The 15,304-nt window shown below is 32.7% G+C and overlaps 1 protein-coding gene across 4 annotated transcripts in view; it reads right to left on the reverse strand.

Moving 5' to 3' along the window:
- Window positions 1-15,304, reverse strand: part of SANBR (SANT and BTB domain regulator of CSR) — a 69,452-nt gene that overhangs the window by 16,576 nt on the left and 37,572 nt on the right. For all 4 annotated transcript variants that reach the window (XM_036926059.2, XM_036926057.2, XM_036926055.2 and 1 more), the window contains 6 exons: window positions 14,823-14,946; window positions 12,030-12,182; window positions 6,680-6,825; window positions 5,877-5,976; window positions 4,883-4,915; window positions 3,983-4,082 (listed from right to left, as the gene is read on the reverse strand). In XM_036926059.2, coding sequence (XP_036781954.2) covers window positions 3,983-4,082; window positions 4,883-4,915; window positions 5,877-5,976; window positions 6,680-6,825; window positions 12,030-12,182; window positions 14,823-14,946 — 656 coding nt within the window. The remainder of the gene's footprint in view (window positions 1-3,982; window positions 4,083-4,882; window positions 4,916-5,876; window positions 5,977-6,679; window positions 6,826-12,029; window positions 12,183-14,822; window positions 14,947-15,304) is intronic.

Genomic DNA, 15,304 nt, shown 5'->3' on the forward strand with positions numbered 1-15,304 from the left:
CATTCTCTGACCATAATGGAATTAAATTGGAAACCTATACCTGAAAAGTATCCTGAAAATCTGAAAATAAAGCAGCACATTACTAAAACATGGGTCAAAGAAAAAATCGTAAGGGAAATTTAAAAATATTTTGAATTGAATATAAATGGAAACAAAATATATCAAAATGAGAAATAGTGGAAGCAGTGTTTAGAGTAAATCCATATAGCTTTAAATGCTTATATTAGAAAAGAAGAAAAGTAAAAAAAAAAAGTGATTTAAATTTCTACCTTAGGAAGATAGGAAAAGGAAACAGTCCAAAGTAATTATGAGGGAGGAAATACTAAATTTCAGAGTGAAAAATCAATGAAAGACAAAATAGACAAACTATTGAGATAATCAGTGAAATCAAAAGCTGGTTCTTAGAAAAGATAATTAAACTAATAAACCTCTACTTAAAGTGATCGAGATAAAAAACAAATTACCAATATCAGGAATAAAAGGCATTATAATAGATCCTTCAAAAAAGGATAAGAAAATACCACAATCAACTTTATGCCAATAAACCTGACTAACTTGGATAAAGTGGACAAATTTCTTGAAAGATATAAATGATCAAAACAGATTCAAAATGAAGTAGAAAACTTGAATAGCACTATATTAACTAAAGATACTGATTTTGTAATTTAAAACTTTCACATAAGGAAAACTACAGGCCCAGATGACTTTACTGAATTTATAATACATTTTAAAATACATTAATACAAACACTATACAAATTCTTTCAGAAAAGAGAAGTAAACACTTTCCAACTCATTTTACAAGGTCAGTATTACCCTGATACCAAAACTTGAAGGAGACATCACAAAAGACCCAAGAAATATTCCTCATGAACACAAATAAAAAATCTTTAACAAAACATCAACAAGTCAAATACAGTAATACATAAAAAGAAAATACCTTATAACCAGGTAGAGTTTACCCTGAAAGACTGGTGTAACACTTGAAAAATCAATGTAATTTGTCATATTGCTATAATAAAAGGGAAAACCTATATTACCATTTCAACTGAAGAAAAAGCATTGGACAAAATTCAATGATTCATCAGAATAACTCAGTAAACCAAAAACAGAATGGAATATCCTTAACCTGAGAAAGGGCATTTATGAGAAACCAACAAGAAACATTATATACTTAATGGTTAAAGAGTGAAGGCAAGGATGCCTAGTCTCACTAATTCTATTCAACATCAGCTCCTAACTAATGCAAAAGGCAACACAGAGAAATAAAAGGCATATGCATTGGAAAGGAATCTAAAAATTGAAGGAAAATTAAGTGACTTTAGCAAGGTCACAGGATACAAGGTCAATATAGAGATCAGTTATATATTAATTACCACTGATGAACAATTAAAAAAAATTTTTTTAAACCTAATTCCATTTGTAAAAGCATTAAAAATACTTAGGAAAAATTTTAACAAAAAATATTCAACATTTGCATACTGAAACTACAAAACATTTCTGAAAGATATTAAAGAAGAATTAAATAGAGAGATATTCCATGTTCATATATTGGAAGAATTGCAATGGTAAAAAAAAAATTGATATATGGGTTCAATACAATTCCAATAAAAATCCCAGTAGTATTTTTGTAGAAATAGCTACACTCATTCTAAAATGTATAGGAAATACAAAACACCTAAAAATATCACAATAATCTAAAGTAAAAGAACAATTTTGAAGGACTCACACCAACAGATTTTAAGACTTACTACAAAAACTAAGGCAGTGTGGTGGTGATAAACTGATGTAAAGACAGACATAAGAATCAGAAGAGAACAGAGTTTGGAAATACATCCATATGTAAATGGTCAATTTATTTTTTAACAAATGTACTAAGGTAATCCAGTGGAGAAAGAACAGTGTTTTCAACAAATGGTTCTGGAACAACTGGCTATGTCTATGGAAAAAATAGTAAGTTTGACCCTTAATTCACACCATACACAAAAATTAGCCTGGAAATGATCATAGACTTAAAAATAAAAGCTAAAATCATACAGCTTCTAAAAGGAAACAGCAGAAAATCTCTTGTGACCTTGGCATAGGCAGAGGTTTCTTAATTACAAAAACATGAAACATAAAAGGAAAACTAAAAAATTAAGAGTTCACAAAATTAAGAACTTTTGCTCTCCAAAGGATACCATTAATAAAATTAAAAGGCAAATCATAGACTTGGGGAAAATGTCTGCAAACATATGGATTTGTATCCAAAAATATATAAAGAACACTTACAATTCAATAAAATTAAGGAAAACCATCCAATTAAAAAAACAGGCAAAAGATTTAAACTGACACTTAACAAAAAAGATACAAATGGCCGATGAGCACATGAAAAGATGCCTAGAACTGTAGACCCACTAGAATGGCTAAAGTTAAATAAAACCAGTAATACCAAGTACATATACAAATGTGTAGTAACTGGAACTTTTATACATTGCTGGTGGGATGCAAAATAAGTTACTCTGCAAAACAGTTTGGCAGTTTCTTATAAAGGTAAACACACACCATATAACCCAGCAATTCCTCTCCTAAGTATCTACCCAAGAAAAATGAAAACATAAGTCCACACAGACATGTATGCAAATGTTCAAAGCAGCATTATTCATAATAGCCAAGAACTGGAAACAACCCAAATGTCCATGAAATGGTAAATAAATTATAGTATACTTACACAATGGAATACTACTCTGCAATAAAAAGGAACTACTGATATATACAATAATATGGATGAATCTCAAAAATATTATACTAAGTGAAAGAAGCTAGAGTTAAGAGACTACTCATGACTCCATTTATAGGTGATCTTAGAAGAGGTAAAACTTCGTGATGAAAGCAGACAAGAGGTTGTCTGGGGGTGGAAGTGGGGAAAGAGAACTGAGTGTAAAGGGGCAGGAAAGAATTGTTTGGAGGGATGTTCTTGGGCTTGATTTGGTGGTGGTTATACAACTACATGCCAAAACTCATCAATATGCACACTTAAAAAAATGGGTGAACTTTATTACATGTAAGTTATACCTCAATCAACTGTGAAAATAAAAGCCCGCATTAACAGGAATATTTTCTCCTTGACTAACTAGGATGGAAAAATAATTGGTAAAGGAGTAGTTTTTTCATAAAGGGATTCACATGTAAAGAAATATTACTTAAACTTGGAAATAAGACAAAGGGAAGGTTGCATTTCCTTTTGGTGTCATATTGGGGGATTGTTTAAAAGGCCTACACAAGAATAACTGAATTCTCTATAGAATGTCATCATTTTTTACTTTCCTATCTACTGCTGATCAAAGGAAGATGCCATAAAGTTTCATGTGAACCTGTAGTTTTTTGTGTCTAATAGAAATACAAATTATTTCTGTCTAGTGAAAAAGATAACCTCAAACATAATGAGTTTATTGCCTTGTAGGAAATCAGTTTTGTATCTAACTTGCTAACTTTTTTAAACATTCTTTTCAAATGCTTATAAATGCCTATAAATAGGAGTATACAAATGCTCTTTGAAACTGTTATTTATTTCACTAATGAGTTGAAAAATTTTGATGCAAGTTCATTCTATAGTTGTATGAAGTCATGTATACAGTTGTATAAAGTCAGGTTTTAATTTTTAAAAATCATACTTTGGTTACTATGATTTAATCCTTCATTTGAGTGTTACTTCAAATTGTCTTAGGTACCTTGATGTGTCACACATTTTGAGAAACCCATTGGGTTACACCTTGGAGGATTGTTTCTTAATACACTGCACTTTATAACTTCATGAGTATTCTGTGTTAGTGCCAGCATTAGGGAATCTTGAAAGAGCCTCCTTTATTTATTTATTTATTTATTTATTCCTCGTAATCTACCATGTAGACTTATAAAGCCAATTCCTCAGCCCTTGCATTAAAGCCTTCAGAATGCAACCCTTTCGTAAAAGTGACACTTGATTTTAACTTAGAAACCAATACTTTGTTTCTTGGATACTTCTTCTTCATCTCCAACTTCATCTTCAGTGACTTCAGAGCCAGTGGTATATTCTTCTTCTTCTGAAAATAATGACTGTTGTTTCTGAATTTAAGAAAACAAAACAAATCCTGTTAAAAATATAATATTATCACATCTCAAATTAACTCTTTCAAATACATTTATCTGAATTTATTTTGACGAATGAGGCAAACAAGAGCTGATAAAATGTGCCTCGCACAATGTTCAGGAAATGGATATTAGGACAGGATCACATAATACCCAATATTTATTTCCTTCACATATCCTAGCAGAGTGATGGGCACATAATAGGTACTCAGTATTTGTTGAATTGTACCCTCTATCACTCAACTGAATATATACTCTTGATATTAAGATTAGATTAAAATACAATAATTGCTAATATAAAAGTCATCTCACAAACTAGCATGTGTGCACAGTGTCTGGATGACTGTGGCCCTGGATTACTCACATCAAATTCCTACTTCTATCCATTCTACTGTCTGTCCTCACTGATCCATTCTGGTGAATACTTGTGGGAGATGGCACAGTAGTAGCAAACAGGTAAAAAAAACCCCAACCAATCAATCCAACAGCCAAATAACTGGAACTTAACAGATTTGTTGCTTTGTTCCATGTCCTAAATGTGGCTTAAAAGTGACTTTTAAAAAGTCATTTTAGGAGACTTACACACTATGCAGCCAGATAATGAAGCATTATCTTTTAAACAATGGCATTTTTAGTGAGTAAAAATTGTTGAAGCTGAAAAGGATGACACACATTTAACTAAAATCTGTAAAATAAGATACTAGTAAGATTCTATTACACTAAACTTTAATTTAGTAGAAAGAGATCCATGAAATAGAATATAGTTGCTCTCTTACCAGTTGCAGAGTCCAGTTTTTTAGTGACAGAAACTATAAAAAAGACAAAGGAATAAAAGATTAATAAATCTGCATCTGCCCAGACTGTAGTTCCTTATTTTCATATGAATACTGTAGACAGCTGAGAAAAGTTACAAGTTCCCTTCCAGGCTGAAATGTAATTTAAAACTCAGGCTGAAAATGATACACTATAATCTACATCTGCTGCCTAGAGGAAGATGGATATGTTTACAAAAAAAGAGAAAAAGAAAAGAAAATCAGTGCCATTTCCAAAGGAAAGGTAAATCACATGTAGAGACAATATAGTTTTAGTTATATTTTGAACAGCTGCACTTTTTGTGTTTATGTTTTATTATAAATTAAGGAACCAGATCATATATGGATATTCAAGAAATCTTATTTGCTACTTTATAAGAATTCACAAATAAATGTTAATGATTCAGCATTTATAGCCACCTGGAGTTGATAATGCATTTTACATGGAATAGTTGACTTCCCCAAGTAAATGCTACCTCAGCCAACACAAAGTTTCTCTGGTTGTTAGTAACAGGGATCAAAGAAATCAAAGCTTTCTGGTCACCTTAAAAATATTTGTTTTGAAACCTTGGAAAAACTAAATGCATTCCTGGTTACAATTTGAAAGTACAATTTTATACCAAAAAAAGTTCATAGGACTGGGAGGGGACAAAATATCCCATCTTACTATCTTCATTCCCCAAATTATTATTTATCCATAATAATAACCCTGAAGACCATGTTATTTTTTTTCCCCCAAATTTAAGTTGTTTATTATTAATTCGTTGAGGACAAGGAATGTGTCCTGTTATGCTTACAGTCATATTAACCCAGCATAATACCTTGTTATGATCAGATAGTCAGTAAATGCTTATTAATGAAAATTTCAATTTCAGTTTAGACTGACCAGGTTCCTGTCAAAGATTAAATGTCATCAATTGTTTATATAAATAAAGCATAAGTGAAATAAGCTACTCACAGCATTGAGTTCCCCACTTTTGGGGCCCCATGGGGTATTTGGCTCCAGTAAAACATCACATTCTAGACCCTTCTCATCACAGGGACCAATGCCAGAATCACTTGAAAGAAAAAGACATTTTATAAAGAAGTGTCCAGTTTATTAATAATTTAAATGTAAATGATATATCTTTTATTGCAAATGAATCACTCTTTAGAAATGGTTCCCGTGTATAGCACACCACTTCAACAGCTCCATTTCTTAATTCACCTAGTGATTCCCCTGTAGAAGTCCTCCATGTGCAGGGTTGGGGGCACCACTGCACTTCAAATATCATATTTGCCAGGTAGGGAAATGTGCTGCTATGACTGGTACTGCTATGAGAATAGCCTTTACTAAAGGGTCCTCCTACCCTCAACCTGACAGGTGGCTGTAATTACCAAATAAAGGAAGTGACTTCAGAAATTAAATTTAATCATCTTTTTTTCCTAGTGTTTTATCAATCAAATATTTATGATGGGGAACTTGGGAAAAAGAAAAAACCCTCAAAAACTGGATTGCAGTTCCCAAACTTTCAAATGCTAAGAATTTCCTTTATTTGTTTTTTCTTCCCCTTGGACCTCCAATATTTTGCAGTGTTTTCCCTAGCCAACAAATACCTACTTGCTTTATTATAAGCTATCATAAAATCTCAGTTAAGCTTTCTGAAATAATGTACACTATTTGAGGGCTGAGATTATTGATTTAGGGAGGCACTAGGGGAGAGAGGGTGCTAAGAAGTGAACATACTACAGCAGCAGCATAGCATTTTTCCACTGGCTTACCTAACTGCATCTTTAGAAAAAGGCGCAACAATGACATCTTTGTGTTTGTGCAGATCGTCCAATATTCTAGCAGTCGGACAGGACAGCAAATCTCCACCTTCACCTTGTTCACGAAGAGCAACCATATGGTCCCTCACTTTACAACCCTGTCATGTAAGAGACACTAAATTAGAGAGGCTAGTTCACTGCAGAAGCATTTATTTAAAGATGAGTGTATGTTTTCGTTCTTTGCTCAGTCATATCATATCAACCATTTTAAAAACTTTTTCTCAAGAAAAATCAGTCATACAAAAAAGAGCATGAAACATAAACATATGCCTTAACAAATATCCAAGAATATCCATATAATCACCATCCACATTAAGAAATAGAAAATTGTCAACAATCCAGTAGTCTCCATGGGACCATTTCCAATCATAACTGCCTCTCTTTTCCCAAAAGACAAGCTCTATCCTGCTACTAACTTCCTTGCTTTTATTCTTTTACCACTTAAGGATGCATCCCTAAACACTATAGTTTGGTTTTGCCTCACTTGTTTTGCCCAACATTATGTTTTTTGAGTCAGCCATGTTATTGCACGTAACAGTAATGTTTGCTTTAAGGTATGAGTATACACAACCATTTAATCTATTCTACAGTTGAGGGGTGGCCTGTTTCCAGTTTGGAGCTATTACAAATAATACTATCAAACATTCTTTTACGTGTTTCCTGGTGTACAAGTGCTCATATGTACCAAATTGTATTACTACAGCAGTATATGAGATTCTCATTACTCTGTATCCTTGCTAACACTTTGTTAGATATTTCAATTCTAGTCACTCTGGCGAGCATGTAGTGATATCTCATTGTGGTTTTAATTTGCATTTCCCCAATTACAAAGAGGCTGAGCTCTTTTCCTGTATACTGGACAACTGAATGTTTTCTTCTGTGAAGTATCTATTGCCTTTTTTCTTACTGGCTTGTAGGAGTCATGAACCTTTTATGTGTTCTGGTCCCTCAGTGAGTTTGTCTCCTCAGTTTCAGTTTATTTAATGCAGTTAACATACTTTATTTTGCAGTCTCTTCCTTAATGGTATTATCTTTTATAGCTTTCTTAGTTTTCCTTTCGCATATAGGCCTTTTTTGTGAATAGCTTGGGCTGGAGTAAAATTCCATTTTTTTCCCCATATGGATATCCTGATGTCCTAGTACCTCTTACTGGAAAGTCTATCCTTTGCCCACTGCTCTATGTCATCTCTGCATGGTCAAGTATCCAAGTGAAAGTACCCTGTTCTCTTCTAGTGGCCCATCCGTCTACTCTTTGCCAGTATCATCCTGTCTTAATTATCCAAGCTTTATAATAAATCTTGATACTGGGTAGAGCAAGTACTTTTACTTTTGGATTCTTTAAGAGTATTTTAGCTATTTTTGGCCCATTCCATTTCCATATACATTTTAGAATCTGGTTAGCAAAGTTCCCCATAAAACCTTGTTACGATTTTTATTGACAATACATTGATCTATATAGGACAGCTTTAGGAACATTTACATCTTTACAATATTGAGTCTTCCAATCTATGAACAACAAACTATTTTGTTTAAGTTTTATTTTCTCTCAATAATGGTTTATGTTTTCTATATAGAGTTCTTACACATATTTTGTTAGACTTATTCTTAGGTATTTGATATTTTTGAGGCTACCGTAAATTTTTTAAATTTCATTTCTAACATTAGTTGGTTTACAGGAATACAATTGATACTTGTAAATGGTTTTTAGTAGATCAATCTTAAATTCTTTTGAATTCTAACAGCTTATCTGTAGATTCCTCAGGGTTTCCAATGTTTACAATATTATCTGCAAATTATGATAGTTCCTTTTCAGTCCTTATATCTTTTTATTTTTTATTTTTTGCACTGATACACTGTCTAGGACCTCTAGTTCAATGTGAGAAGTGTGGTGACAAAGGGCATTCTTATAGTAAGTACTCCTAATTTCAAAGTTAGACATTCATTTTCTAAGTCTCTTTCTTTTTTTATTTCTCATCATTTCATCTCTTTGTGCTTCATTTTGAATAGTTTCTTCTAATCTTTATCTTTTACTAATTCTTCAGCTGTATCTGATCTGCTATTACACTTAGCAGAACTTGAATTTATTATGTTTTTTAGTTCTAGCATTTATGTTTGTTTTATTTATACCCTCTTTGCCACTTTTTATAGTATATAATTTCCTGTTAGAAATTTCCAAGCTTAGCTTCTATCAACTTAAACTAGTAGTCTTATTTATTTTGTAGTTCTAAATTCAATAATTGCAGTTTTTATAGTTTGTTTTTGTTGTCTAAATTCTGCTGTTCCCATTGCTGGTTAAGTTATTTTCATCTATGTCAGGTTATCTTTGTATACTGAATATTTTATTTAAAAAATTATTTGTAGAAATAATTTGAGGTGTAGAATAATGTTATCTTTCTCCAAAGATGATATTTTATGCTTTTGTCAGATGCTTGGGGACAATGGCAATCAAGGATTACGTTAATCCAAGTTTAGGCTTTGAAAGTTCCTTGGCCACCCAAATGAATCAAAGCCTGGCTGCTATCTAGGCAAGGGATGGTTTATTTCTGATTTACTCTTATTTTCTTTGGAATTCCACTTCAAAGTGTAAGGGTGGGGATATTATTCATGACTATCCCTATTCTTAATAGACTTGGACCCTGAACATTCCCAGAAATTCTGATAGGCACCAAAAGTTCAGCCCAGCCTCTCAGCCACCTCTTTTAGATTGATAATTGCTCTCAGGACAAAAACATGGCCCTAAGTGCCAGCTCACCTTGGGTTTTCATCATTTCCTGTATCTTTACAGTAATTCCTCATTGCCTTATTAGTTCTTTGCTGCTTTTAATATGATCTTTGAATTTTATCCACCTGTATTTTAATTGCCTTTTGATGGAAGGATTGGCCTGAATTACTTAGTCTGCCATTATTGGAAATATAAATCACCATATGAGCTAATTAGATTCCCCTTAGCCCAAGAAATCACCTCAATCAATATCCTCAATTCAATACAAGAATTATCATATAGTTTAATTGCTATTTATTCCCGAATTCTCTCACAATGAATGGAATATTAGTAGTAAATACAACCAGTAGACAGTAATAAGCCAAAGAATTACAACATTTAAAAGTATTGTTCAAAAAAATGTGAATATGAGAGTTAAAATAGAAACATAATATCTACCAAGTATGATGACTAAAAATTGCAGTACTGCAAATCATAACAGTAATCATGAGTTAATTACATATCTTGGGACTATCAAAGCTAATTCAATCTTGCTTCAAGTCTCATGTCCAATTTAAATAGCTTTGTATTTACCTAAAACTGTAAGTATGAACATTATGTGGGTAACCTATTACCTCACCAATAAAATTTCTGACTAATCAAAGTTGCTAATTGATCATAAATAGAACAAATCTCCTAATTCAGCTTAAATCCTATGATCCATCATTTCAATAACATTCATGTTAATATCCCAAATTCTTTCCCCTAAATTTAATCATACCCCAACAGGTAAAGCCCCAACTCTGGATGAGCTCAACTACCTATTTTCTCCATGCCGGCACTCAAGTAGCCAAGGCAGCTAGAGTGACATAAAAAGGCATGTTTGGATTTCACTGTTAAATTTATAATTACTAATTTCTAATGGGCTCTCAAACTGCCAAGTTACCTACAGCATTTATCTGAAAAATTTACTCTCATGTTTTCTAAAAAGACTATTTCAAACCTTCAATACTTCTTTTGAACCTTGAAACCTTCCTTTTTCCCCTCATTCCTAGCAGATGGCTTTATCTTCTACTTTATAGAGAACAGGAAAGACATTAGATTTGAAAATGTTATCATCCAATGACAAAACACAATTTTACTGATACCTGCAACATCCTACTCTTCTCTCCTGTTATATAACAAAGGAGTTGCCTTTTACTCCTGTCTGAATTAATACTGCCACATGTGTGTAAGATCTCACTCTACCTTGCCCTCCTCAACTTTACACTATCAACCTCTCCTCCTCAATTAGATCCTTCCCACTAACTTATAAAAAGATCTTTCCTGTTCAAACAAAACAGAAACAATAAACAAATACCTATAACCTAATTACTGACTTTTCTCTTTCTCGAATTTCCCAAAAGAGCTGTTATTCACACTGTCTCCATTTGTTGTTCTTCCACTAATTCCTTACACTGATATGGCTTCTGGATCTAGTACTCCCCAAAACAGATCTACACACCTATAAATTCCAAGTCACCAAAGCCATTCTCTACATTGCAACTGTTATATTTTAAACCCAAAATAAAGAAAAAACTCAAACATGGCCTACAAAGCCCTGCTCCTCATGGCCTGACACCTCCTCATGTTGCCCGCCTTGCTCTGAATGATGCATGCCTTCCCTAACAGGCCAGTCTCTTTCATTCACTGTTCCTTTTGGCTTTGATGTTCTGACTGGAGTGCTCCTTTCCTTCTTTGCTTCACACATCCTACCCACCCTTTGTATCTCAACCAAATGTCAACTCCTCACAAAGGCTTTCCCTGGCTTCAACACCGAGGTCAGATCAGCCTATTACAGATGTTTATGACCTCACCTACTTCAACATTTCTTTCCATGCTTTTTTTTTCCTTTTGATACTATTGCCTGAATTATAAGCTTCATGAAGGCAGAAACTATCTAGTTTTACACACTACTCTCTGCCTGGCACAGTGTGTGACACAACTCTGGTGCTTTATAAATATTTTATGGATGATGAGAAGAGATTTAGGTTTCTTTCACCTGTTCATGATATTTAATTACATAACATTTTCAAAAGCATTAGTGATCAAGGGCTCTAACCTATAGCAACACTCACATATTGCACACGGTGCAAAGATGTTAATTGCAATACTGTAATACCATCAATCTGGAAACAACCTAAATGTTTATCAATAGGAGAACAGTTAAATAAGTTGTAGTATATGCACAATTTGGAATATTGCACAGCAGATACAGAAAATGACACAGAAAGATGAGCTAAATATATTATTGAGTGAAATTGGCAAATTATAGAATAATATGAATAGTATAATCTTATTTACAATACAGAAACCATATGTAATTTGAGCCTGAAATATATAAAACAATGTCTGAAAGGAAATTAACTGCAGTTATCTTAAAAAGAGATACAGAACAAGGGAGTGGTATAGAGGGACATAATCTTTACTATATTTATTTATGTACTAAAGTCTTTTCTACATGAATGTACTGATATTTTAAAAACAATAAAAGGAAGAAAGATTTAAATAAAAAGTGTTAGTCAACATTGAAACTATAAAAGGGCAACATTCAATATTTACCTTTGTAAGCTGAGTGGGATCAAACCGGAGAACCTTTTGGTTACAGCAGGGATAAATTCCAGTGCCAATAGTACTCAATGAACTGGCTGCAGTAGGATAAACCACTGTTTCTGAGTGATACTGACAATGTGAAAATTCTATACAAAGAAATGCCTAAATAAAAGAATTATATAAAATCTATTATTATTCCCACTATGAAACTATACCTCTCAAAAACACTTTACTCAAGACCATATATTGTATCCTCCATTTACATAATAGGTACAGAAAAGGCAAATCTCTAGAGATACAAAGTGATTGCCTAGGGTTAGAGGTGGCATTGGGGAGTGGCAGCAAATGAGTACAAGGGACCTTTTTGGGTTGATAGAAATATACTAAAATTGGATGGTAGTGATGGCTGCACATCTCTGGAAATTTATTAAAAATAAAAAAACATGAATTTTGTGGCATGTAATTAAATCTCAATAAAGCTATTAAGAAAGCAAAAACAAAAGCACTTCACTAAAAATTCAGATGAATTAAATGGATCTTGATGTACATCCAATTTTACAACTGGTCAGTCATGTAAAAGTGTTTTCCAGTGAAAAAAATGAAATAAAAATTTGCCTCATTTGATTATTCTTTGATGTATTTTTTAAGGTAAATATTTAGCATTAGTATTAATGGAAACTATGGAGTAATTCTGAATCATTGATGAAAAACCTAATCAAGGTTTAATTATAAAATTAATAGGCTTCAGATATGTTTATAAGATGGTAAAATAATTTAAGAAAATAACAAAATTAAAAGTTTTAAGCACTCATCTTGAACATAAAAGAAATGAGTCTATTATTCAGAATTCTTATTGGTTTCAATTATGATTTTTAATTAAAAATTTGAGTCTGATGAAAGCTATAAGGTACATATTCACACACAAAGTATTTTACATACAAACTATTCTGTGAATTTATGAACGCTCCATAATAAATAGTATATATAAGTCAATATTCAATTTTCCATAAAAGGGAAAAAAATCCCTCAAATTTTCTCTGTTCTGACATGCTAAAGAAGTCAAGTTTCAGAAGCCTGATATTCTTAATTATAAGTGATACTCTACTATGAGGAGGACCACTACATACTATTAAGCTTAACAAAACCAGCTTGACACTATCAAGTGCTAGTGAGGATGTGAAATAACTGGATTCATATATGGCTGGTAGCAGTGCAAAACTCTTAGGAATGGTAAATGTTAAGCTAACATTTACCACACAATCCAGCAATCCTACTTCTAGGTAATCACCCAAGACAAACAAATACCTACATTCACATGAAAACCTGAATGGAGATGTTTCTGCTGCTTTCTTTGTAATGGTCTCAGACTAGAAACGCTACAAAGTCCTTCACAGATGAGCAGATAAACATACTGTGATACATTCATACAATGGTCTATTACCTAGCACTAAAAAGGAGTAAACTGATATATACAACAACATAGATAAATTTCAAATCCATTTTGTAAAGTCAAAGAAGCTAGACTCAGCTGAATACTATGATTCTATTTATATGACATTCTGGAAAAGTCAAAACTAAATAGTAAACAGATCAGTTTGTCAGAGGCTGAGGTGGGAGAAGGAACTGACTAAAAGAGGCACAGCGGAATTTTTTAGGGTGATGGAAGGGTTTATGCTTTGATTGTGGTAGTAGTTACATTACTGTGTGCATTTGTCAAACCTCATAAAAAGGTAGAATTTTACTGCATAAGCATACATTTTACTGTATATAAATTACACCATCAATAAATCCAATTTTTAAATATTGTGGAGGCATAGGAAGTTGGTGTAAAATATTGTAGAGGCATGGGAAGTTCCAATGAGTTTGAAATTTAAACAGTTTGAACAATCTCACCATTGGGTTTTGATAAAAGCTGCTCTTCCTTTCCCTCTACTGAAAATCATTACCCAAGTGCAAGGAAAATTACCAGAAGCAGGAGATATTAGGGATATCATAAAAAATGTATGTAGAACACTCTGGATTTATACATAAGACTAATTAGGAATGATTGTGACCTATAAAGAATGAACAAAACCTTATTGGGGATACAATTGTTATAACAAAGAGGGCACATATCAATAGCCTCCTATCTGCAAAGGTGCTTCTGAATTTCTATGAAAATTTATGGGCAACAGAGAAAGTTTAAATAGAAATAATTAAAGACAAAAAGAATTGTTTGTTTTTTTTCCAGTGGAAAAAATGGATTTGATCACTTTAAACCTGTTGGTTTTCTAAAGATTGGCAAGGCATTGATTGTTTCAGCAATGAAAATAAAAAAGAGGCATAAACATAGCACTGTCCTTTTTACCACTATGGCTGAACCTTGAACAACACAGGTTTGAGCAGTATGGATTCACTTACATGAGGATTTTTTTCAATAAAAATATTGGAAAGTTTTTGGAGAGATGTATAACAATTTGAAAAAAACATTTTCTTTTCTGTAGCTTAAGTGTAAGAATACAGTATATACTACATATAACATATAATATATGTGTTAATCAACTGTTTATGTTATAAGTAAAGCTTCCAGTCAACAGTAGGCTGTGAATAGTTAAGTTTTTAGGGAGTCAAAAGTTATACACGGATTTCTGACCATGCAGAGTGTCAGTACTCCAACCCCTGCATTGTTCAAGGCTCAACCACAGTTTCTTTAAAAAGATGCAGATACTGTCCAAAAAATCCAAACATACTACTTAAACAGCATATATTAAAAGAGTCTGCTCTCACTGTTTACAGAGAAGAATATTTTTTAGAAAACCTCACCTGATAACATCTCGAACAAGTTAGCCAGTTGACTGTTCCCCATAAGCGCCAATACACATCTCTCCAAGACTTTAATTCTTCAAAAAGACTATTCAAATACTCATGAACATCCCAAGTCTTATCTCTAGGGAAAAGAGACTCAACTTCATACTATTTTACAAGCAAGCAATATAGACAGTTTGTTTTAAGCAAATATTTTTAAATTTGTTGCTTATTTCCAAGAATATTCCCCAAATGATGGCTGTGGGATGGCCTACATTGAATGGTAGATAAAACATCACTTGGGAGTTTGTGTGGAAACTCAAACTTCCTTTCTATGGACAACAGAAAAAGGTGTGCAAGACTGAATGCCAAATTATTTTGCTAAGCTAGATAAATTATTTTACTAACTAAATTAAATACAGTTTGAGCAGGCTAACATTTGGGATTTAGGCATATGTTGCTAAATGGAACCTGTATTCTAATTGTACGTATAAAGTAAG

Source organism: Manis pentadactyla, chromosome 2 (genome assembly GCF_030020395.1).
Source record: "Manis pentadactyla isolate mManPen7 chromosome 2, mManPen7.hap1, whole genome shotgun sequence".
Classification (NCBI taxonomy): Eukaryota; Metazoa; Chordata; class Mammalia; order Pholidota; family Manidae; genus Manis; species Manis pentadactyla.